Below are 26171 nucleotides of genomic sequence, written 5' to 3' on the forward strand. Positions count from 1 at the left end.
TATCCTCCGCTGAAAAGGCTCTTGTTCAGGACTAGATTCTCTTTGCAGGCGCTCCAAAGTCCTTCACTTGACCTCTAACCCAGGAAGTGGTTATTTGAGCTTGTATACTTGACCGTGCTCTCTGTGCTGTGTGTCCTCAGGGATAACTACACTCTCCAGATCAACCCCAACTCTGGCCTATGCAACGAAGACCACCTCTCGTACTTCAAGTTCATTGGCCGCGTGGCAGGGATGGCCGTGTTCCATGGAAAGCTATTGGACGGTAAGAGCCTGGGGGGGTGTGGCCTAATTTGTAACCACGTCAGTGTCAAAGTAAGTTGTTACGGTATCGTTCTTCATTCATGTCTGTCTGAGGAGTTTCACTTGAAGCTGGCCCGAGCGTCTCCCGAGTTGGACCTCGTGTCTGAGTGTTGTGTTGTGTCGTGTCGTCACTCCAGGCTTCTTCATCCGGCCCTTCTACAAGATGATGCTGGGGAAGCAGATCTCTCTGAAGGACATGGAGTCTGTGGTGAGTTTCTACAACCGGCTCGTCCTCCGTACGACTGTCATTTTTACCTCTGACATACTTTACTGGTGCGATAGACCTCTATCTGTTGTCCCCCTTCCAGAAACAGCGTAGGCTATTCTAAACTAGACAGATAGGTAGACGGGTAAACCCAGTAAACGTCCACCAGTTTAGCATGTGTGCCTGATGGCTCTGTGTCGCCCCCTGTAGGACAGTGAGTATTACAACTCTCTGAAGTGGATCCTGGAGAACGACCCCACTGAGCTGGACCTGCGGTTCAGTATCGACGAAGACAACTTTGGACAGGTACTGTCCCCTTCCCCCTCCTCCTCCTCTAGGCCAGGGCCACACCCGCCTGTCAGGACCCCCGTGGGGGGGAAATATTGTTTTTGATCGGTAGAGAATGTGCGGAATGCGGGTGCAGGATTTTTAAGCGGTCTCTGCTGTCCTTAAACGGACAGCTGTGTCGGAAATTGCGAGTGCGGATAAACGGGAGGGCCCAGCGTGCCTGACCGCTGCCACAGGCAGATGAGAGAGAACACGGTGAGCCTGGACCCAGGGAAGGATATCACTCTGGGTCACACATCTCGAGCTTAAAGGACAATGCTCGTTTTTGACAACCTGGACCTTATTTACGACATATTATAAGACGTTTGACTCACCGAGATCACTTTGGTGTAGTTCGGAGGCATGTAGAAGAAATTTAAAATCCAGTGCGAGCCAGTATATCCATGTAATGGCGGTGGTCGGGGCACTTAGAATGCAGCTTCTAAAAATCTATTTTCTGCCGCGAAACGGTTGTTTTCATCAATCTGTCTTGATGAATCACTAGTTGTGCTTACATAGAGCATAACTGCTGTGGTTTTCACATGCAATGATCTTTAGAAACGTCTTTCGAAACGAAATAGTTTCCTCACTTGCTCCAGCACTTATGCGCACAGCGCGCAATCGTTGCTCCAGCACGCTGTGCGCATGCGTGCTGGAGCAAGTGAGGAAGCTATTTCGTGTCTAACGACGTTTCTAAAGATCATATTACAGAGGCATGTGAAAAACCACAACAGGCCTATGCTCTATGTAAGCATGTGTTTAGAGGGGAGATGCACTTCTGCCGAGTAGTAGTACACTTGACTACCTTAATTATCGTTCTACAACGGAGAGTTTGGATACTTGATTCTGATTGGCTAGCAGCCGTTCTCATTGATGAGGCTATTGATAAGATCTATGCTTTGCGTGGGAACCACTCTCGGCAACCTCGCCTTTTTATTAATCACACCCGTGTTTACCTACTGTAGGTATCATGTTACAAAAACGCACTCATCAGTCCGACTCCAACACTTCCACACCCCTACCAGCAAAAAGGAGTGCTCTGGAGAACTGTTTTAATAACTGCACCACAGCTGGAAAGGTTCAAATAAACGTGAACCACCCGAATTATGCCTTATGCCTTATGTGAACAAGGCCTATCCAAATAGGCTAGATAGCCTATGTTGCCTGGCAACCATTTTAATTCAGAACTATAGCCTATCGCGGAAGATTATGTAAATACTAAAATGATAAGAACGATCGTAAATAAATGATTGAATGTTACTGTGTGTATTTTGTTTTTTGTGAATATATATGTAGCAAGCGTTGTAGAAAAGCACGGGGCGAGAGGCAGCGGGTCACCTCCGCTATCGCGTCGGGCCTAACAACGCCCCGTAGCTGTTCTAAAATCCCCTGTAACCCACTGCCTCTCGTGGTCAATTGCTTAATTAAGTCGCTTTGGATAAAAGTGTCTGCTGAACGACTGTAACGCAACGTCATGTTTCCCCCCAGACCTACCAGGTGGACCTGAAACCCAGCGGATCGGACATGCTGGTCACCAACGACAACAAACAGGAATACATCGAGTGAGTATATATATACATCGTTCCGCTTTAATTGAGTTTCTGCCAGTGTGTTTGTGGGGAAACCTGGCGCCCACGCGCTGTGGACGTGCCGGCGGTGTGGCACGCCAGTCTGACTGCCCTCTTCCCTCTTCCCCAGCCTGGTCATCCAGTGGAGGTTTGTCAACCGGGTCCAGAAGCAGATGAACGCCTTCTTAGAGGTGAGGAAGCAGTACCACTACTGGCCACATGAGGGCGGCAGGCCATTGTGAAGCACGTGCATGTCCACAACCCCTGAGTTATTAGTGTTGCATTATTAAGTGTTCTATAGGTTGTGTACCGTAGCTTCCTGTACGTGTCTAATGGTCTGCTCCGCTGTTGTTTTTGTCACGCAGGGGTTCACTGAGCTCATTCTGATTGACCTGATCAAGATCTTTGATGAGAACGAGTTGGAGGTATTGCTCATTGAGTCAACCTGCATTAGAAAGACGTACTGTGTCTGTAACCTCTCGTACGCTCTGATAGAAGCTCTGACTGTTCATGGTGGAGAGGGACCTTCACATCGGTGTTGATATCCACACCCATCTTAGATCAGACACACATCTGCCTCTCTGACTAGGGGGGGGGGGTACTGTGCTTTATTAGCACTTCTGGATGTCTCCCTGTCTCTGTCTGTGTGTCTCTCTGACTATGTCCCCCCTCCCCTCTCTCTCTCTGTCTCTCTCTCTCCCTCTCTCTCTCTCTCTCTTCCTCCCAGCTGTTAATGTGCGGTCTAGGAGACGTGGATGTCAATGACTGGAGACAACATACCGTCTATAAGAACGGCTACTGCCCCAACCACCCTGTCATCCAGTGGTTCTGGAAGGTACACACACACACACACACACACGCACTGCATTAGAAAAGCTACCGGCCCAGTCATTCAGTGGGTTTAGGGTGAGACACCGTAGCATAGCTGTCCTGTCCCAGCCAACTCCTGTGTCAGTTATTTATTCCCGTGGTGAAATCTCTTGAATTACCTGAGCTGATTTCTTGCAGGTAGCAAATAGATTTAATTTGAGGTTTTTAGCGTCAAACCAATTGCAACACAGATGCAAATAATTTCTGAACGTATGAGTAATAGCCCACACTTTCTAAGAAATGTAGCATTCAGATGTTTAGGTCTTTATAGTGTCGCTCCGTTAGAAGGAGATGAATCTAACTCAACGTGGCAGGTGATCTTGTCCAGCATTTGAAGATCAAAGTCTGTTTGGTGAAACAACCATGTTTGCTCTGATGAAAGGACTAGAGAAACACTGGTTATCTGCTGCCTGAAGCCAGCCTATCGCTCATCACACACACACACACACAAACACACACACACACCCAGGGTCATATTGGCTCATTGAATGGACTGGCTCAAACAGCTTCTGTCTCTCCATTGAGTGTGCTGCATTACATTTGATGAAGCGATGCTGTATTGACATTTGAGCTAGTTGGCTACGTCTGCCTGTACTGTACCTATGGTGTGATGTTGGCTGGTCACCTGATGATGGATAGTCTGACCTTTTAGTGGTATACTCTTCCTACATCATAACTACCACTGCCAAACAAACTTGTACTGTAGATGGGTATTAGCATTAGGTTATCGTATAACTAACCCTGGGTGATAACCTATTTACTGAGATTGATTGTGGCCTTGTCTGTATCATAAGGATTGATGTCTGTGGTGTTGATGTGAACGCTGTTAATATGAACGGTGTTAATATGAACGGTGTTGATGAGAACGGCGTTGATGTAAATGACGTTAAGGTTCATGTCGGTTGATGTGATGTGTCTCCAGGCCGTCCTGCTGATGGACGCTGAGAAGAGGATCCGTCTGCTCCAGTTCGTCACCGGAACCTCACGGGTCCCCATGAACGGCTTTGCAGAACTCTATGGTGACAGAACTGTGTGACCTGCGCTGTCTGTTACTGTGTCTGTGCCGAGTCTCACAGTGTGATGTCTGTTCCAGGGTCTGTTCCAGTAACAGACCGTTGGTACTTGCCTCAGGTTCCTGTACCATCCTCTTGACTTAGCGGCTTCTCACAGCTGTTTCCATAGCGAGCGTCTGATCTCCTCCATCCCTCCTCTGTCTGTGTCAGGTTCCAACGGGCCTCAGCTCTTCACCATCGAACAGTGGGGGACGCCGGACAAACTGCCCCGAGCCCACACCTGGTACGCCCTGCCCACGCTCACACCTGCCTCCACCTGCTCACGCTGCTTTTAGAGCTGCTACTTCACCGATGCTCGGCGTTGTGCACCAGATCTCAACCACGCCCGGAGGGGTGTTCAGCTTGGGAGAAACACATGCCTGTATTGTAAAACCGATTTTTAAACCCGGGCTGTCAATTTAATGTGTTAATTAGATCGATTAATTATGCAAAGATGTCCGTGTTAATTAATGCAAATGATTTGACATTTAAAAAATGAATTAACCCCATAGGCTACAGACAGCAGGCAGCACAGAATGAGTAGACTAAGTCTATCTCAGACAAATTGACAAACGTGGTTGCAAAATGATGGAAGCATTGCAAATGATGTCTTCCAATGCAGCTGCAAGCCAGCATCAAGAGGCACAATAGTTTTGAAAATCCATGGACATATTGGCAAATATATTGCTCAGATTGATGATACCCTTACACATAACACGTAAATGCAAATAATAATTTAATAAATCAATATATTGACTACTAAAGCCACCTTTTGTAATGTCTATTCAATGCTGTAATTAAATTTTTATTGAAATATCTTAATTTGGGGGCTTTTCCCAGCAAAGAATGATCTATGCGATTAATTGCGATGAGTTAGATTAATTAATCACAGATCATGTAATTAATTAGATTTTCTTTTTTTTAATCAATTGACAGCCCTAGTTTAAACATAACCGTTTTTAAGCCACTTAAGAACAAAATCAGATTTGTGACGCCGACTTGGAGCGGCTGCGTTTTTTTCCCTGAGATTCAGAGCGTCTTAAAGCCATGTCGGTCGTCGTGTGAACGTGAGCTCCGCCCTTAGTGCTGCTGTCTGTTCTTCATCCCGCAGCTTCAACCGCCTGGACCTGCCCACCTACGAGACGTTCGACGACCTGCGGGAGAAGCTGCTGATGGCCGTGGAGAACGCTCAGGGCTTCGAGGGCGTCGACTAGCCGCCCCGGGGCGCCACGACGACAACGACGGCAAACAAAAACACCAAACAAACAACAATAACGTTGCGGAAACGTCAGCGCGCTGCAGCTGTGCAGCCGCGGTGACTGTGGAAGTGTATGTGCAAGCATGTTGTGCAGTATGCCTGTGAGCCAGTGTGGCGGTGCTAGGAGACTGTACAGAGGTCGTCTGAGCCAAGCAACCCATGTCCTCCTCGGTGTCTGGGTCACCCCAAGGTGCTGGGGGCGGGGCTTCAACAGGGGCTGAACAGCGAATGGCGACGTCCCCTCTGCCCCTGGGCGGAAACTAGCGTTCAGTGCTGGAACCTCTTATGCATTTCAACAGCTCCTGTATGCACAGCGCAGCACAGTACTACACGCACACCCTGCCACGCAGGAGAGCATGATGGGCCTTAAATCTGGTTCTTGCACTCTGTCTTTCTTTCTCTCTTTCTCTCTTTCTCTCTCTCTCTCTCTCTCTCTCTCTCTCTCTCTCTCTCTCTCCAAAACTGTTCTATGATGCTGATGGTTATACGTTGTGTAACTGACCACTCCCCCAGATCCTTACAGCAGCACCAGATTACCTTAGGAACACTAATAGGAGCCCCCACCTGGGGACCGGCCACGCCCTCCTCACCCCCACCTGGGGACCGGCCACGCCCTCCTCACCCCCACCTGGGGACCGGCCACGCCCTCCTCACCCACACCTGGGGACCGGCCACGCCCTCCTCACCCACACCTGGGGACCGGCCACGCCCTCCTCCCTTACTGGACCGGACGCCGTCTGTCCGTCCGTCAGCGCCACCTGTTTAGAATAAGGTCTACCCACAATGGACTGTTTTTTTATCTTCTTTTGCAAGCCAAGAAGGAAACGGGATCATTTTTAGATTTCTATCGTTATTAACATTCTTATTAAGAGAAAACACTCTGATGTATTTGTACTGACGATAATGTTTACTATTTTGACAATGTAGGAAAAAGTGTGTAAATCTGGCTGATTGAGGGAATCATAGTAATCCATATCAACAGGAGGTGAACGTGGTAATAACATTATTGTAGTGTTATGGCAAAGGCATGAAAATGTATCTTGTGTTTGCTCTGATTACGTAGTAATTAAAAGTGTATTCTCCTTCTTGGTTTTTAAGTCCTAGGGAAACGGAAAAAGGAAAACTGTTTATATGAGAGGTTTGCGTCACAAACGATATCAATATTGTTATGCATATCCCTGTTCATCATGCTGTAAATTGATTTCATGGAACATTTTGAAAATCTTTTGATTCTATATATTATGTATGTATTACATCTAATAGAAGTATTAATGAACGAGAGAAAAAAGTGGCGTGAGAAAGCTGTGATTTGGCACTGAATATAGCAGTACATTCTTAAAGTAATTTCCTTTGTCGTTTTTAAATGTTTATTTCTCCTTTTTTCTAACACCACTGAACCTAAAGGGCACTTTATGGATCACACTAAGGTCATGTTGCCTGTTGTATGTCTTTTATCATTCACTTGAATGTGATTATTTTTTCATTGCGACCACCTGTTTACCTGGTGCAATATCTTTAGTCTGAACATCCGTCTGCTGCTAATTAGACAACATTCAGAGAAGTGGCCGTCAGTGGTGGAGCTCAGGCTTCCCATCGGTGCCTCTCTCTCTCTCTCTGTTCTCCATGGTTGAATCTCTAAAAGTCTCTCCTTGTACCTCGCGTCCTCTCCCTGACCCTCGCTAAGCAGGAGGAGGAGGAGGTGAAGAGTGGAGGAAGATGGCGTCTGCTGTCATGCATTCAAGTTAAATGAGTTAAGTTGTTTATTCTTAAAGGAAGTAAGGAATGGAGGAAATTACTTTTGACGTTCAACTAGTCTGTGTTCCCTGGGTCTGTTCCTTCCACCCTGCATCCTGACTCAGTAGAATCTATCTTGTTGGGGGGGGCTGTTGTTTTTTATTAATGGTGGAAGAACTCACTTTTGTTCAATTCCACCACTGCAAGCCCCTGTGGTTCATGTACTGTACTGTATCTTGGGTCAAAATAAAACTGAAACATGGAACTGGTTCATTTGCCATTTGTGTGAAAATACATCAAACACCAAACATCCACACATGAACATGAATCCACAGTGTTCCATTTTTACACTTTCATGTTAATTTAGGATATTACTTACGCTATAATATTTTAATTTGACCCAGAGATTCTCTCTAAAGCCTTCAGAAAGCACATTTACTGTATGTTTCAACTCTGCTCCAGTTTATCGGTAGCTATAGCAAAGCTTGCAAGCAGGCTATTCAGTAGCACTACAAGACCTTTAGACCATGCAGGGTTAAAGATTAACCACATTCCTCAACGGCTCAATAGTTGGATATTAAATACTACCTGTCACCTTATTCAGCTGGCATTGTCCCTAGGAAACTATTCCAGATTCACAGAAAGGTCATTGGTTGATACAGAGTGTCTGGAAAACAAGGTCATACGTGTTTGTAATGAGTAATGGGTGGTAACCGCAGTCTCGTTCCCAACAGCTTTTTACTTTAATAGCGTTCTTTTGCTCACTTCCACTATGTGGATGTTTAGACAGACTGTTACAGTATTGATACCCCCCTTAAAATGAACCGGTGAACATCTGCCTCTCCCTCCCCAGGAGAGATGTGTTGCTCTACTGTGGCATTTTAAACAGCGGTATGCTGGAGCTAGCCTACACTTACACACATCGTAAATATGGTGGTAGCCTGCGTCTTTGACCACACAGTGCATGTGTGCGGTGAAAGGAACCCAGTTCATTCACACAGGCAATCTAAGAGTTATCAGCTCCAAGGGCAAGCAAATAAAGACCAGCCCGCCTGCCTGTCCTGGTACGTTTTATCAAGCCACCCCACTTCAAGGTACAAACAATCCAGGAGCCAAGCGCGTCTCTCTACAGGTCTCTCTGCCTGTCTCGGGGGGGAAAGGACACCTGAACAGGCAGGACCTGTTGTGTGTGTGTGTGTGTGTGTGTGTGTGTGTGTGTGTGTGTGTGTGTGTGTGTGTGTGTGTGTGTGTGTGTGTGTGTGTGTGTGTGTGACCTGGCGCTGTTGTCATGTCATGTTGTGTCAGAAAGCCTCAGATCTCTGCTTCTGGTCAGGGGTGTGTGTAGGATGGTAGGATGGTCCGCCGTTGTGGGGGACCCTGAGATGGACAGTTACAGACCTACAGTACAGTAGTAGGCCTATACAACTTTTTCATAAACAACATGATTTCAGTACCGGGTTTATCATTGCGTGCTATTTCCAGTAACCTGTCAATGACCCATAGTCCCCTTGTAACATCCACAATTACCTCACAGCCTTGACCTGAGCCAGCCTCAGTGCTGGGTCAGAACTCGGCTTGGGAGTGGACTTATGTAAACTGACCATGTTTACATAATGGAGTTGGGTCCTAACTGACCATAGGGCCACGATTAAGACCCAGTGTGAGAGTGAACCGGGCATTACCTCCCCACTAATTACTCACCCTTACAGTAGCTCAACAGGCTCAACACGGTGTTCTGTAAAAGTATGTTTCTGTGCTTACTTTTCACAGTCAGACGGAACGGATGCAGTTTAGAAGATGGCGACGGGGCAAAGTGACTCTCGGAGCCCTGGGGAGAACGTGTAAGTGGCGTGAGACAGTGCGCCATGTGGGACCATCTCCTCTCGCTTGCAGTGCATCACTCTGCATCTATCACCAATCACCTCTAGTGTCGTGTTCTCTTGCGTGCTGCCCGGGAGATCAACACCACTTGCTCGGCGAGAACCGGCGGCTGGTATGGGTGATTAGCCTCTAAGCACCAGTAAATGAACCCTAATTGAGAGATCTCAGACAAGTTTTCGGTATTCTGAGTACCCGTGACGAGGATAATGTACTTGTGGGTGTTGTGCGGGTGGAAGTGTGAGTGGATGAGAGTGAAACTATGGGCCTTCCGCCATGCCGGGGCAGGTCGTTGGTGTGCTGCCACCACCACCCCCCACCCTTCCCCCTCCTCCTCCCCCTCCCCTGGTCAGGGCCGATCGATACTCCCCCGCAGCTTATCGCCGAGGGGAGCTGGCTGTTTGTCCAAACCCCCCTCTGACTACTTAAAGGGAGGGGACGGCATTGCACCCAGCCCAAACCCAGACCTCACATCACCAGATCGGCCTGCGCCCCGGACGGACAACTGGGAGCTGGACTGGACTTATACTTGGGGGGGAGGGGGGGGGGGCGGGGAGAGAGGGGATTGAGAGGGAGAGACAGACAGACAGAGAGAGAAAGGGGGAGAGAGACAGAGAGGGACAGAGATAGAAAGAGAGAGACAGAGAAAAAAGGGAGATATAAACAGGGACAGAGAGAGACAGAGGGAGAGAGAGAGAGAGATACTGGCACAGAGAGAAAGCCCCTGGAGAAAGATGCGTTGGACTGGAGGTGGAGGGAGGGTAGTCTGGTCTTGGTGGATGGAGGGGAAGGAAGTAGACGGCCAGAGAGTGTCCGTCCAGGGGCCTGCGCTGGAAGCTCAATGGTGAGTAACACAGTAGCTATCCTAGAGATCCTAAACAACCCGTATGAGAGCTCTTCACCTAACATACTCTCAGGCACAGAAAAGGCATGTGAAGCCAGGAACACAGGTACGCTCACAACTATATTTTTACCCATAGTGCAATATATCATGCTGTTGAACAACAAAGGTCTCTTAAGTATAGTTTGGTTGGTATCCACTCACAAGAAAGGGAAACTTTTGTTTTGTAAATGTGACAATGTCTTTATTGGTGATATTGACAGATGGAGTATTTTGTATTGTGGCTTACTGAGACTGACCGATTCCATTGTGAGAGTGAAGGTCCTTGGTGTGACACAGTTTGACCCTGAAATACCAGATGGCAAACTCAGCCATCCTCCTGCTAGATATCTCCAACAAACAACTAATCATTCTCCCATGTTCCCTTTCTCTAACCCTCCCTCCCTCTCTCTCTCTCTCTCTCTCTCTCTCTCTCTCTCTCTCTCGTCCCCCACACTCTCCCTCTCCCTAGTGCAGGTGTTTCCTCACAGTATATTCCTCCTGAGCTGTGGAGTGTGACAATGGTGTTTGTGTCCAACGCTATCAAACGCCATTATCACACTAAATAGCTACGGCGGGAGAAGGTCCACCTCCGCCGCGCTGCCCGCCTGTCCCCGTGGAGGACGCGGGGTTCATGGGAAAATGTCCCCTCCATCTAAACGCACGACTGAGAGCCTGCAAATGTGGTCTACAGGTAGAGTAACATTAGCTTGTGGATCTATGAATCAAAACACGTCCTCGTACTTTGAGGAACTCAAGGGCCAGTGAAGTCAACTGTTAAAGGTCCCCTATTATGCTCCGTTTTCAACAAGGTAATATAACATTCGGTCTCTAGGGTCTATGAATTTTTTTCGCTGAAAATACCACACGGTTTGTGCGTTAGGCTCATCAGAGACCCAAATGTGCAAAAGTGCTGAAAAAAGTGAGCTTTTCATAACAGGGGAGCTTAAATAGGGGCCCCTGACGCCGGCCAGGGGCCTACGGGGTCCAATGAGAGCAGGCCGGGAGACGAGGCGTGGACGCAGCCGTGCGAAGGGTGTTCGAGTTGCCGTACCAGGTGGTGACCCAGTTCCAGAGGTGATAATGTCCTTCTAACGCGTGCACATTGTGACAGACGGAAATACATGACCCATTTGTTACAATGTTGTGTCCGGTGATGCGTTGTGTTGTGTTGTGCTGTGTTGTAATCCCGTTCAAATGATAATAATAATAAAACCATGAGAATAAGAATGCAAATTGTGATCCTTTATTGCACGTTGGCCTGATCAAAGGAAGGTGGAAAAGGTTAGTGAAAGATGGCCGTTCACCTCGGCAAGTAAAACCACAAAAGGGCCATAAAAGGCTGAGCCTCTTGTTTCAATGAAAATACCAGTAATGTAAACAATACTAAAGTGTGTGTATGGTACTGTATGTCTCCCGGTCTCTCTTTCACACACATACAGAAACTCATACTGTACTTAAACTCTCTGACCTCTTCGTTTATAGGCTACTCAATCCAGGAGTGAGCTGCTGGGCCCGGCAGGTCTATATGCAAGGGATAGTAATGTGATCAGGATTCTTTACCCACTAAACATTCTCTACACATACTGTACACATACACAAGACATGACACCATATTGAAAGCAAGAAATGTATTTAGAGGCAAATGAAACAGGTGAAATACAAATGTGGAAAAGGAGAAAAAATAAGTTACTAGTTGGTTGGTTGGTGGGGTGGGGGTTGGTTGGTTGGTGGGGGTTGGTGAGTGGGTGGGGTGGTGGGGGTTGGTGGGTGGGTGGGTGGGGGGGGTTGGTGAGTGGGTGGGGTGGTGGGGGTTGGTGGGTGGGTGGGTGGGGGGGGTTGGTTGGTTGGTGGGGGTTGGTGAGTGGGTGGGGTGGTGGGGGTTGGTGGGTGGGTGGGTGGGTGGGGGGGGTTGGTTGGTGGGTGGGTGGGTGGGGGGGGGGGGTGCATAGCAGACATTCTGGCTGGGTCATACAGACTGACAGACAGCTGGCTCAGGACGTCAGGACAGAGCTGGGGTTATCAGGTGGTACAGTCCCACTCAACCTCTAGTTCTCCGTGAATCATGTTTGACTGGCAATTCTTTGAATCCCCATTGAATTTACACATTGACAGTTTGTATTCTCAAACAACGGTCTTGAATTTCAGTCAGTTTCAAATTCAGAATGTTGTTAAACATGAGGAAATACATCCTTAACTGTTGTGTTGAAAATCCATAAAAAGTAAACAAAAATATAAGTACTCAACAATAATCAGCAGCTTTACTAAGTGAACAAATAAACCCAAAAATATACATCTTTATACTTTCAAAGACATTGATATCTTGTTGCCTTGCAACAAAAGCAAACTCTTGCACTAATACAACTACATAGAAAAAGTATAATCATATATTGTTATTTCTATCTTACTGTACGGTAAGATAACATTCTAAATGATGTTTGACACATGTAAAATCAATCAAAAGTGTAACATGTGTCAATGAAAGTACAAAAAACATTTGCCAATGGCTCTCCATAAAAACATAAGACATCACATACAGTATGGCTGTATGCAGTGGACTTACAGTATATTCTGCCTGGCCTTTCCAATTGTCACAGCTTTTACAAAAACAAATTATATAAATATACCTATGATCTATCAAACCTGTATTTAGACAGGCACAGTGTGTCATCAAGAACAAGTAGCATTTTACAACAAAGTCCATACTTTAGGTTGTGGTTGACAGAACATCGGCTCCTCCCTGCGGTCTACAGGGTAGAGGGAGAATGACCCCTATCATCCTCCACCCTCCCACTCGACCGTGGCCACACACACACACACACATACACACACACACACACACACGGAGCCCTCACGGAGAGTGAAGGAGTCCAGAATTATTCCACTACCACAGTAGCTTTACCAACCCATCATAATGCCTGTGATCCGAGGCCCTCGTCCGATCACGACTTGCCCTTGACGGTGGGTCCGAATGTCTTTTTCTTGGGGCCGGGCTGGGCCTTGGGTTTGGGGGCAGGGGCAGCCCTCCGGGGCTTGGGCTGCAGAGACTTGAGACCCAACAGCTCACAGTACTTGTTGCACAGGTGCAAGGCTTTGAACTGCTCGATGAACGAGGTGGCACAGTTGCCTCTGAAACCTCGGTATCTGGATAAAGGAGACAAGAGAAACGTTTATCACCGTCGAGACGACAATTCGGCCACTCGACTGAAATCGCCGCATCGGTTTTTGCGTTCCACTTCCTCAGTCATAGCCTACTCACCCTCTCTGACAGGTGGCGATTCCCACATCGGTTAGTTTCATGCCGACTCCTGGAAAGGAATGAAACGAATGCGATTCGGGATTTTAAACGGACTCGAGAAAATTGACTCGTCGTGTGTGTGTGTGTGTGTGTGTGCGTGTTCACGTGCGTGCGCGTGCTTGACTGGGTGTTTTCCTACCTTGCATGTCGGTGACCAGTAGGCACCCCTCGGTCTTGTGGTAGACCCAGTGCTGGAAGGCGCAGCACTTCTGTCCGGCCTCTGACTCCCGTCTCATCAGGTTGATTTCCTTCCCGTCCCTCACTGAGTACTTGACAAAGTCTCCCATAAGCTCCTCCTCCATCGTGGCGTACGGGACGTCGTTGGACGGCCGGTGGACCAGGTAGATGGGAATGATCCTGGGATTATGATCGCACACACACACACACACACACACACACACACACACACACACACACACACACACACACGGGTACATTAAGGTCAGCAAAGACGACGCTACTACAATAACGTCTCCGGCTGTGTCCCTCTGAAGATGTGACACTCACTCTGGAACCTCTCCGAAGGACTTGCTGGTCTGGGCGTCGGCGGTGTAGGCCTTGATGTACTCTCTGGCCGTGTTCTGCACATGACACTCCTGCGACACGACAACACACAGCGCACACGTCACCACACCAGCGGCTACACGTCACAATCGTCTCGGAAAGAGAGAGAAAGAGGGGGAAAGAGGGGGAGAGACGGTGTGTGTGTGAGAGAGAGAGACTACAGACCTCCACAGCCAGATTGAAGTTCTTCTCGACCAGCTCCTCGTTGTTCTTCATCCCGTAGCTGATGGAGGTGTGCACCTTCAGCACGCACGGGTGTCCGGGCGCGAACACCGCCATCATGCCCGCCTGCAGCCTGGTGCGGAAGGCCCGTCGGTGCATGCCCTCGCCAAAGTGTACCTTCTCCGTCATGATGCTGGCGGGCTGGTCCTCGCCGAAGTACTGCTCGCACAGGAAGTCCTCGCGGAACTGCAGCCTGGAGCACTTGACGGCCTCCTCCTCCCCCAGCGCCTCTGCAGGGGCAGCTGACACACACACCAACACCATGAATCCAAACGTAAGGTAGCAGATAGATAGATGGATGGATGGATGGATGGATGGATGGATGGATGGATGGATGGATGGATGGATGGATGGATCGATGGATGGATGGATGGATGGATGGATGGATGGATAGATAGATAGATAGATAGATACTGTATAGATACAGTAGATGGATGGATGAATGGATGGAAAGATAGATATAGATAGATAGATAGATAGATAGATAGAGATAGATAGATAGATAGATAGATAGATAGATAGATAGATAGATAGATAGATAGATAGATAGATAGATAGATAGATAGATAGATAGATAGATAGATAGATAGATAGATAGATAGATAGATGGATGGATGGATGGATAGATAGATAGATAGATAGATAGATAGATAGATAGATAGATAGATAGATAGATGGATAGATAGATAGATAGGTAGGTAGATAGATAGATAGATAGATAGATAGATAGATAGATAGATAGATAGATAGATAGATAGAGATAGATAGATAGATAGATAGATAGATAGATAGATAGATAAGATACTTTATTGATCCCCCAGGGGGAAATAGTATATTCTTTATGTGCTCTTCACTCATCTAACCACCTCTGTTTCCATTTTAATTTACCTGGGATGTTTGTCTGGGGAGGAGGGATGACTATTTCACTGAGCGCTGTGAGAGAGAGGTCAACAAAAAAAGGCGTTTAGTTTCACTGCGACGTATCAGACTGGAGAGACAGCGCTACGTCCACGGCCGCCATCATGTCTCCGTCTCTCCTGCTGAGATGTACCGTCCTTACCCTCGTAGGTGAGGAGGTAGTCCAGGGAGACGGAGCCGTGAGGAGAGCTGAGGCGGCACTGGTATCTCCCCAGGTCCTTACTAGAGGCCTGGGAGATGGTGAAGGACACCCGGCTCTCGTCCCCTGCACTGGACGGAGAGGAGATCAGCGGTCAGAATCCCCCCATTCTTACCGTCAACCCGTTCGCTCGTCTCTCCGGCTCTATCGGAAGCAGACATCTGTGGAGCGTGACTAAGTCTCACCGTTTGATAGCTCTCACGGTTCTCGCTCGTTCCCTCGATCGGCGGCGCCGTTCTTAAAGCGAGGCGGCCTGTTATGCGGCGTACGTTACGCAATAGTCACGATTTGATGAAGCCCAAATAAGATATTGTTTTTTTTTCATAGGTGAATCATAGTGTTACATAAAAAGCATGCCTCCCTCCCACTCCATGTCATGGTTGAATCATCATCCCATTCTGACTAGGGGATAGCGCCACCAAGTGGTGAGAGGAAGAACACGTCCTCAAACGACAAACACATTAGTAATAGTATCCGGAAAGGTCCTGGACACGACCGGACTGATATCTCTAGTTAACTTGTTTTCGGAGGGAGACTGGGCCTCACCTTCTCTTCTCCTCGGCCTGGACGGCCCCCTCCCTGGTCCATGCGACGGTGTGGTCAGCGAACACGGCCGAGAACTGGCACCACAGACACAGGCTCTGGGGGTCAGCAGAAACGGACACAGCCTGGATGGCCTGCACCACTCTGGGCACTGGAGAAAGACAAGGACACACACACACACACACACACACACACACACACACACACACACACACACACACACACACACACACACACACAATGAAGTCCCACCTGATAAAATCTTGCACTTCAGCTTCATAGAATAAAACTGATGTTGGCGATAAAACTTCTTACCTTCTTTGGTAGCGTGACAGTTCTGTTTGACGACTTCACTGTAGGCTTTCTTGCGAGCCGACTCCACAGCAGCCTTGGGCTCCTCCCTCTTCCCCTGGACGGGCCGCTCGCACCTCTGGGCCGTGGACTCCACAGCGCGTTTGCCGAACTTATCCTCGGACAGGCGTCGCCGTTTGATGACATCGTCCGTCGGCCGGCCCTCCGGGCTGGGAGACTTGCTCTCCTTGGGGGCGGCGGAGCTCGGGGTCTCCCCCGCCGGGGCCCCTTGGCCGCCGACAACCTCGGCCGCGGCTTTGACGGCGGGCGGCGGCGGTTGCGTCTGAGCGCCGCCGGGTTGACCGCCGTCCTTCTTGCAGGCGGCGGCCGTAGGTTTCTCCTTGCCCTTCCCGGCCTTGGCGCCCGGCTTGGCCTCGAGGAGGTCGACCTTGCCCTTGGCGGTCTTCTGCTTGGCGCCGTTCTCCGCCTCCGCCGCCGGCTCCGCCTCCGCCTTCGCCTCGCTGGTCTGCGCGTGTTTTTTCTTCTTCTTGCCGTGCACCTTGGGGAGCCTCTCCGTGAGGACGACGGTCTCTATGACGGTCACCGCGCCGTCCTTCTTATCCTCGAGCCCCCCGAGGAGGGGGTCGCATCGGACGCGAGCCCCCCGGGGCTGGTTCTCCTGCTGCTGGGGAGCCGGCGGGTGGGACGTCTGCGGAGCCAGGTGGTGGCCGGCCGTCTTCTCCTTTTTGGAGCGCGTTTTACACTCGGAGGCGCTCTTGGAGGTTTTGTGAGGCATCTTGGAGCCCTTCCTCTGACCCACCGCGCCGTGCTTGTTGTCCGACTGGGTGGGTTTCAAAACGGACGCTCTGGAGACCAGAGGGTCCCGGAGATCCAGCGTGACGTAGGCGATGGGATCCTTCTCGGAGACGGCCATCTTCTCACCGGTCAGGATGACCAGGCTGGATAGCTCCCTGCTGAGCCCGCTGACTTCCTGTGAGACTGCGCTTGTCTTCCTGTCACTGAGGGGAAACTCTGTATCCTCGCCAGGGGAGCCAGTGAGGGAGTCTTTATTCAGACACTGCGAAGAATTTAATGCCAACTGTCCGGCCTCCTGGTCTGGCAGGCTGTCGTCATTGGAACGCGTACTGTCCTCTGTGCCAATCAATAGTTTCTCCTCATGATTTTCCAAAGGCAGCTCGTGGATAATCCCTCCAAAGGTTGGCCAAAGTACAGTAGGTTGTATATAGGAGCAAATGCGGCCCTTGCCGTCACGCGGAGAGCTCTTGGCGAAGTCTTGGTCTCCTTCCAAAGTACTGTTTGTTCTAAAGAAGTTAGAGGGGCCGAGTCCGAGAGGAGCTACGGGCGTAATAAACTGCGGACCCCCCCATTGCTCCCCCTGACTCTCCTCCTCGGGGGTCCGTGCGCTGGAGGACACGTGCGTGTCAGCGTCGGGGACCCGAGCGTCCCCAGACACGTGCGAGACGTCCGTCCGGCCGTGTGAGAGGAGCTGAAGGCCCGCCGACTGTCCAGGGCCCGCGCCGCACGCGCCACACGCTCGCTCGACCTCGGGCGCCTCGGCCTCGCCGCCGGGGTAATGCGAGAGGCTCAGCGCCGACCCATAAGTCCTTTCACCGCCGTCCGGGGTCAGCGAGCCCAGCTGCGAGACGCCGTCTTCCTCTGTCACCTTCTGCACCGCATCTCCACAAGGCTGGAGACAAACAAAACATTTGACAAACATTTTTTAAAAACTGCTTCAATATTGACTGAAGATATCAGTCTAAGAAGTACAGTATAAGTATAAGAAGTACAATTTGATGTACAGTACACATAGCATATGTAATCCAAGACGTGTGTTAATTAGACTGTAAACTATATGTTAAAGGAGTAGTAAAGGGAAAATGCATGTTTAGCCCTGTTTCAAGGTTACATTTGATCAAAAACAATGGTTCAGATCAAAACATTGACAAAGCTAGCATTTTCGAGAAAGTTGATAATTGCTCTACCACCGTTTTGGTCATACAATGGATGTGGATGGGCACCGTGAAAAATCATTCAAAAACATGTTAAACTCTTGATTTCAAAGACAAGATGTTAGTTGGCGTTCTGACATATAATTCGCCATAAAGTAAGATTCTAGTTCATCTGGAAAGGCTTTTTTAAATGTTTAGCATAGAACTATTTAGTCGCAGCACATACGTGTGTAAACTTCCGCAAACTAGGTAGCCTAGCAACATAAACAATAACAATAGCTACCGTAAGTAGTTCCGCTTCCTGAATCCCCTCTGCGGATTGATCTACACATCTACAACGGTCGCTTCAATACAAGTCAATGGATTTCATAAAATGATCAATAAAACCCTACAGGATTCATACTTTGCGGCGAATTTGATGTCAGAACACCAACGGACACCAATTATACCCTCGGTGAGCTTCTTGTCTTTGAAATCGAGAGTTTAACATGTCTTTGAATGATTTTTCAAGATGCCCATCCACATCCATTGTATGACCAAAACGGTGGTAGAGCAATAATCAACTTTCTCGAAAATGCTAGCTTTGTCAACGTTTTGATCTGAACCATTGTATATGATCATAAGTAACCTTAAAACTGGGCTAAACATGCATTTTCCCTTTACTTTAAGGTTTCAGTTAGCAGTGTTTGGTTAAACCATCTTTCTCACATTATCGTCCACGGAGCACTCATGTCACACACACACATACCTTTCTGTGGAATGGCTAGACTGGAGTTTGAAAAACATCATGCTTATATGTTGTAGTCCACTGTCCGTATGATGGCCCTCTCTACGTGCAGGGCAGTTCTAAGACGGTTATAGACAAGAGCTCCCTCTACCAAACCCAGTGTCCAGCCAATCAGAACTGTGCTCCCAGGCCTGTGGACCAATGAGATCTGTGAGACTGGCTTTTATAGGGGGAGATATGGGTTTCAGTGAGTACGCAGGGGGTCATGTTACAATCCTCAGCTGTGCTCTCCCCTCACGCTCTCCCCCCCTCCCCCCCGCCCCGACACTCTGGGATGCGTGCTATTATCATCAAACACCCGCTATAATTAGACGCCATCTCTGTCTATAGAGGTTTTTGGTTGGGCCCCTCATTTCCTCCTCATATCCACCTGTCAGTCCAAGACACTGGAGCCAAAGGCTTATGGGTAACCAAGCGAACGGGTCCCGGTTTGACCCAAGGTGCTAAAGTGATGACTTCAGAACTGGGCCGGGTGAAAATTCTTCTGACCCTTGAGTCTGGCTGTGTACGTGAGTCCACAGGGCGGGCTTAGCCAGTCCTGGCACGAAAACACCGGGAGTCGTGATGGAAACGTTTCTCACTGCCCACATACTGTACGTTGTTTATTGTGTGGAGCATAAATAATGTGAATGTCAAAGGTGAGGGTCAGTCCCGGGATAGTCTTCATGACTGGCATAGTTAAAGCAGTGAAAGTGTTTGTGAGACAAACAGTAAGTGCATGCCATTAGTAGCGTACTTGGAGTTCATAAGAACATACTGTACTCCTCTTCACTTCTTTCACCAGCCTTCCGTGAAAAATCACACCCAGGAGGCGAAGTAAGCGGTGAAAGCAGTGAGAGGTTTAGGAGCAATCTCTACTTCCCTCTGCTGGTGTGCAATATACTCCTTCTGACTGGTCTAAATCTCATGCTACAAACAAACACAGACACACACGTACACAAACAGACACACACGTCACATAGAGAAGCGACTGCATCGCTGAACAATTCTTCCGAGAAACACACCATGCAGTTGTGAGTGACAGAAAAACTAATGAATTCTCCTTTTCTCAAAATTTAACTCAAACACACCGGTTGAAATCATGAAATCTTGGAAATCCTACCTTTCTTTTGTCGATCTTCACGAAGGTGAAGTCGCCCTCCAGGAAGCTATATTGACAGTCGCTGTCCTCCTCGGTAATGCACAATAAGATGGTATCTTCCTCGTTCCCGACGTCATCGTCTGAGTCCATTTCAACCTCATATCTCCCTATGGGTGCTCTGTCTGTTGATGCGGACATGTCTAGACCGTAGTGTTTTGAGGCCAGCGTGTCACAGAGTGTCCCCAGGGAGGAGTGTGTGTCTGTGGGGCAGGCAGAGCTGTCATCCTGGGTGGCCGGTAGGGTCTCTTCTGGTTTCTTATCTCCCTGTGCTATGTCCCTGTCACCCTCCTCCGCCTGGCTCTCCTCTCTGTCCCTGTCCTGGAGCTGGGAGACCAGGGGGAGCTCCGCTGGGCCTTCAGGGCTGCTGCTGAAACAGCTCTGCCCAGCGAGGATGGGGGTGTCTGGGCTGGGTCTGGGCTCCGCCGCCTGGTCCTGGATGGCCATGGGCCTCTGTGTCCGCGTCGGGGTGAAAGCAGCAGAGAAGTCCTCGGGCAGCACTGTCACGGCGGCCGGCCAGTCCGAGAGTGCGCTGGACCAGCTGTCCTCTGACGACCACCTCTCGACAGGTGGCGCCAGGCGGTCCGAGTCCCAGGCGGTCTGGCCAATGACAGTGCCCTCTCCCTGGGGGGAACCTGACACCTTTGTGCTGGTAGGAGGCCAAGCCCCGCCCACCTCTGGAAAATGCCACCGCTCATTTAAAATAGCGCCCTGTTCCTCCTCCTCCTCACCTGCTAGATACTGGCACGCGTCCAGCCACAACTCGTTAGGACTGTCACTTTGTTGATAGTCCCAGGAGGCGAGCCTATCCTCTGGCGTCCCGTTGCCGCAATCGCCCGTTAAGCCCGCCACGGCAACAGGTGGCGGGCTGTGGCTCGCGTCCTGGCCCGTCTCGAACCGATCGTGGCCCGCCGGCTCTCTAAGCCCGTGGGCTTGTGCCGCCGGATTGTGGGCGAGGAGGATTAAGACATGTGTGTCAGAGTTCCAGTCCTCCCCATTGTCCTCCGTCTCTGTGTCACCTCTGGGCTTGATCCGGGGTGCATTCTGGGGGGTCTGCATTGAGTCTGGAGGCGTGTCGCGGTCAGGGAGGCTGTCCTGCGCCAGGCTGTCTGGGAGGCCTGATACGGGCTGGACGAGGGAGACGTCCAGATCCATGGCTCTTACAGGGGGTACGGGGCATTGGGGGGCCGGGAGCCCCAGGTAGGAGAGCGCTGGCTGGGCTTGGGGCTGGAGGGCTGAGAGGTCTGTGGACAACAGCTGTTCCGTCACTCCAGCATCAACCTGATCAGCTGTCATTTCCTTCGTAGGGGTGTCAATCTGCTGCGAGGTTAGGAGGCAAAGAAGACCAAATGTAAGTGAACAAGGACGTCAGGATTGTCACTTTGCTAATTTCTGAGCAGCACAGAACAAATCTTGTGATTCCCCTTAATAACTCTTAGGAGTAGGATTTGGGGAGGGAAGGGTTGAACACTGCAGGCTGAACAGAGACCCACTATCTCCCTCTAGCTGTCAGGAACTCTGCTGGGGTGGTGGCCTGGTCCAGTGACCCAATGTGACCTACACTCAGCCCTTTGTTTGTGCTGCTGATAGCAGATGCATGTGTAGCGCATCCCAACAAGAGTGGAAGGAGTGTTGAAGGGGACGGCCCCCGCCTGTACACCCTTGGGATTGGGGGGGAGGGGGGGGGCAGCCTCTATGGAAAAATACCCGTTCACCCATGCCCCACATTAGTGGCATTCCAGTTTCTACTGAAAGGCACCTCGACAGAGACACTGATGTTTACCAGGACCAGCGTCTCATAAAAAAACATAGCTGATTCTACACGGGAGATTTCTGAATTTGATACTTGGCCAGGATATGGGTTACCCTAAAATAGCTATGTGCCTGTCCAATAATCACACTCAGTTTCCATCACAACACAGTTATGTGTTATCGTTGACCTTTGTTACTTCTGTGAATGGACCTTTGGGTGTGAAACAGGGTCACTCAAAACAGGGTCACTCAACTCCCCCTAGCCACCCGAATCTGGTGATGCCAGGGATCAACTATGTCACCTCCTATGACTCTCCCTGCTTCCTGGCTGATTGCCACACTAGTCATGGTTTGATCTGATCTGACATTAATGAACAATAAAGCCATCACCGCCTGTGCCTTCTAAGTGAGACATCGCAGGGCTGTGTACCGCAGAATATCTCTGTGTTCTGATCCCCGCTCCTCTGTCAACAGTCTAATAGTCTCCTTCTCAATCTCACACACACTCCACATATGGTGTCCGAATATACATGATAGCAACCTAGTAAACCTAACTCTAAACAAGCCTGCACTTTGGTAAATGTAGATCATCTATGGTGTCAGGGATATGTCTGTAATAATAATATATGTCATTATGTCAACAATAATAATGTCTTTTTACTCAACAACCTACATTTTACTACATTTAAAATCCATTAATAACTCATTATGTATGATGAGTCCACACTCTGTAGACCAGAGGGCTTGAATAGCAAGCAAGTGCAAGAGCTATAAAGACATTGCCAAGTCTAGACAAATCAATATTTACGAGTCCAAGCGCATTCAAGCTGACATCCCAAACACGCCTCATATAGCCTACAGTAACAAGCAGACCCCTTCGCCTGTTCTGGCTGGGTTTCCACAGCATCAACACAAGGAGAATAGAATAGTTGCCTGAGTAGTCAACCCTTAGGACGTATTCCAGTGAGGTTTTTACATACCTTTTTACGTTCGTATGGTTGATTATAAAGAGGCAGGTGGAACGAACTGGGGCAAAGCCGAGGGGCTCAGGGGCTATATTTAGCTGCCCCCCCCTACCGCCCCCCAAGTAGGCTACAAAGTCAGTTACCTGATAGCACCGACATGTGCCGATCCCGACCACTTAACACCTTAAATCTATATTTACGGCATTTCACTGATCATGCTTACAAACATGCGGAGCGTTCCGACACTGTTTTCTTTTAATCAGAAAGGCTGCGTCATTACGCTTTGATCGCTCGCCCTCCTTTCAGATTCCATCAAGGCTCTGATCAGAGGCCTTACATCGGGCCGGCAGGGAACTACACGACATTTGGAAGTTTCTAATGCCATGATGGCGACAGGAATCCAGAGTGCCGGGGAGAGGATTCTAGAGAGCAGGTGTTCAGAATGCTGCCTGGAGAAGGCAGACGCATCGACCTGGAGGTCCAGCAAAGGTCTCCAGACCACCTCCGAGGCCCTCAGGTTCAGCTAGTTTCTGCAGCAAGCGAGACGAGGAGAGCCTAAGGGAGGCATTATAGACCCGGTCTGCCCTCTCCTCGTCCTGAACGCCACCCCTCCGGGCTTTGGTGTTCGGCGAGTCGGCTCAGAGCAGCCGGGCCTTCCAGCTCACGTGAAGTGGAAACGTGAGGTGGCCCTCCTGACAGGTGACCTTTCTCGCCGCCTGGGTGACATACCTCCGTGGCTCAGTTCGAGGGAAGGTATCCTGGGCTGGGTAGATGGCATGGAAAATACCCCCCCATGGTTGGATGAACGTCCGTCGCCGAATAGGCTAGATTTATTGACCTGTTACCAGCTCAGTGGCTGTCAAAGTCACTGAGGAGACGAACACGACCTGCTGGATGCCAGTCCGAGGTCTGATCGGCCTCATCTGTCGCTGTTAAAGTGGATTAAGTTGGTAGGGTGTCAATGTGTGTGTTGTTGTTGATGAGGACAAAGACATTCTAACAACCACCCGGCTGGAGCTGTGAGGCCAACTCAATCAACTCATGGATCACGAGCGGGCTGTATGTGGAGGAAACAATATTCTGGAATGAAATGCAGCCCAGACCTTGAGTGTACACTTCATCTGATACCGCAGCATATCTTCCCCTCTCCTTTTCTCTTAATCTCTCCCCTCTCTCTCCAACCCCCTCTCCCCTCCTCTGCCTGTCTGTCTCAGTCCTCCTGGGACCTCCCCTTCCCCCAGCTTTTCACCTCCTCTACCCCTCTCTCCCCCCGTCTCCCCTCCTATCTTCTCCTCCCCCCCCCCGTCTCACTTTCTTCTTCTCCGCTTCCCCTTCCGTCCATAGAACCCACTCTCCCTTTCTCCCTCTCACTTCCTCTCTCTGTCCTCTCTCACTCTCTCTCTCTCTCTCTCTCTCCCTTTCTGTCTCTCTGCGCCTGTCCCCTCCCTCTCCTCATCCCACCATGTCCCCCCTGCCGTCTCCGTATCACCACCCCACCTCAGGGTCGGGAGGAGCCGCCGTCACCGCCGCCCTCCTGGCCGTCCGGCGCCTGCCAGCATCACTACAGTATCTACCCTTTTCAATAACCCCCCCCCCCACACACACACACACACACACACACACACAGCCCTCCTAATAAAGTTCCCCATTTCAAAGTCCGCATTACTAACTTTTCAGGGCGAGAGAGAGCGTAGTGCCACTAGGAGAGCGGATAGAGAGGTTTGTAATGTTACTCGTTTCCAGATTCTCTCGTTTTCTGAAATTGTGACGCAAACACAATTGGTCCCGGTGTTATTTGACGGAAGTGTGTATTGCTGGTGGCGTTGGTTGGTGCATGTCCGCCTCGTGGCCTCACTGTCTGAAACAACAACAACAGGTGTGGAGTTGTTGTAGCTCCTTTGAACTCAACACAACAGTGAATGTTGGTTTAACAAGACTAGAGTGTGTGTGTGTGTGTATGTGAGAGAGTGTATACGTGCGTATGTGCTTATTTTTGGGTATGTACTTCACAGTATGTGTGTGTGTAAACCGCTTGACTTGCTGGGTTAGCAGCATGGAGATTTGTGTGGGAGGTCTGTGCCTCAGTGCCCACAGTTATGCATAAAGAGGTCACTCCTTTTACAACCCCAAAATGCCAAGTGCCTCCAAAGATGTTATGTAACCATCCGACTACACCTGTTCCTGTCGGGCTTTGGAGCTCCACTTGTTGAAAGTTCCTTGGAGACGGTGCTAACTGGACAACAGGACCCTCGATACAGTGCCCCCCCCGCCCGCCCCCCTCTTCAAAGAGAAACCTCAAGTGATAAGGTGACATAATGCCCACAGGGCAGGGCGTGTGAACTCACAGAGCTAAGAACACGCTCCGTGTTCTATGTTCCAGATTATTCCACGGTACATTTCATCCTGTCTTTACCTCCAGCGGTAGATCACTGGCTGTCATCGCACCGGGACGCGCGGGCCCAGAGAGAGACGGCTAACGGTGGACAGAGCGGAGCGGCTGTAATACACATGTTGCTTTTGTGACCATATCAGTAGATAAAGTGACACACGCTGCTGATAGAGAAAGGCCAAAACTCAGAGGCTGGAGGCCCAGCTAATCTGCCTCGGTAGAGGGCCTGGTGCTGCCCGTCCCTATTCTTATAGCCTGGGTCAGTGTTAATACACTAGGCCTGGGTCAGTGTTAATACACTAGGCCTGGGTCAGTGTTAATACACTAGGCCTGGGTCAGTGTTAATACACTAGGCCTGGGTCAGTGTTAATACAGTAGGCCTGGGTCAGTGTTAATACACTAGGCCTGGGTCAGTGTTAATACACTAGGCCTGAGTCAGTGTTAATACACTAGGCCTGGGTCAGTGTTAATACACTAGGCCTGGGTCAGTGTTAATACACTAGGCCTGGGTCAGTGTTAATACTCTAGGCCTGGGTCAGTGTTAATACACTAGGCCTGGGTCAGTGTTAATACACTAGGCCTGGGTCAGTGTTAATACTGTAGGCCTGGGTCAGTGTTAATACACTAGGCCTGGGTCAGTGTTAATACACTAGGCCTGGGTCAGTGTTAATACGCTAGGCCTGGGTCAGTGTTAATACTGTAGGCCTGGGTCAGTGTTAATACATTAGGCCTGGGTCAGTGTTAATACACTAGGCCTGGGTCAGTGTTAATACACTAGGCCTGGGTCAGTGTTAATACACTAGGCCTGGGTCAGTGTTAATACTGTAGGCCTGGGTCAGTGTTAATACACTAGGCCTGGGTTAGTGTTAATACACTAGGCCTGGGTCAGTGTTAATACTGTAGGCCTGGGTCAGTGTTAATACACTAGGCCTGGGTCAGTGGGACCTACAAAGTGCTCCTGTCTGTCTTCGCCAGGGACAGACAGCGTTAGTGATCTGTACTCCTGTATATTTTTCATATTGGGTTCTTTATGGGGGAAACCCTTGCGAACACGGGGAGAACA

At 49.6% G+C, this 26171-nt stretch overlaps 1 protein-coding gene across 1 annotated transcript in view; it reads left to right on the forward strand.

The window, feature by feature from the left end:
• The window catches only part of LOC311312073 (E3 ubiquitin-protein ligase NEDD4-like), a 43003-nt gene extending 35551 nt beyond the window's left edge, over positions 1–7452 (forward strand). The window contains 10 exon segments of the mRNA XM_084441934.1: positions 141–262; positions 438–508; positions 716–811; positions 2321–2394; positions 2531–2591; positions 2766–2825; positions 3128–3235; positions 4193–4289; positions 4494–4566; positions 5434–7452. Coding sequence (XP_084298060.1) covers positions 141–262; positions 438–508; positions 716–811; positions 2321–2394; positions 2531–2591; positions 2766–2825; positions 3128–3235; positions 4193–4289; positions 4494–4566; positions 5434–5536 — 865 coding nt within the window. The 3' untranslated portion in view covers positions 5537–7452.
• Positions 7453–26171: the final 18719 nt, after the last annotated feature.

This window comes from Borostomias antarcticus (assembly GCF_949987555.1).
Source record: "Borostomias antarcticus genome assembly, chromosome: 8".
NCBI lineage: Eukaryota > Metazoa > Chordata > Actinopteri > Stomiiformes > Stomiidae > Borostomias > Borostomias antarcticus.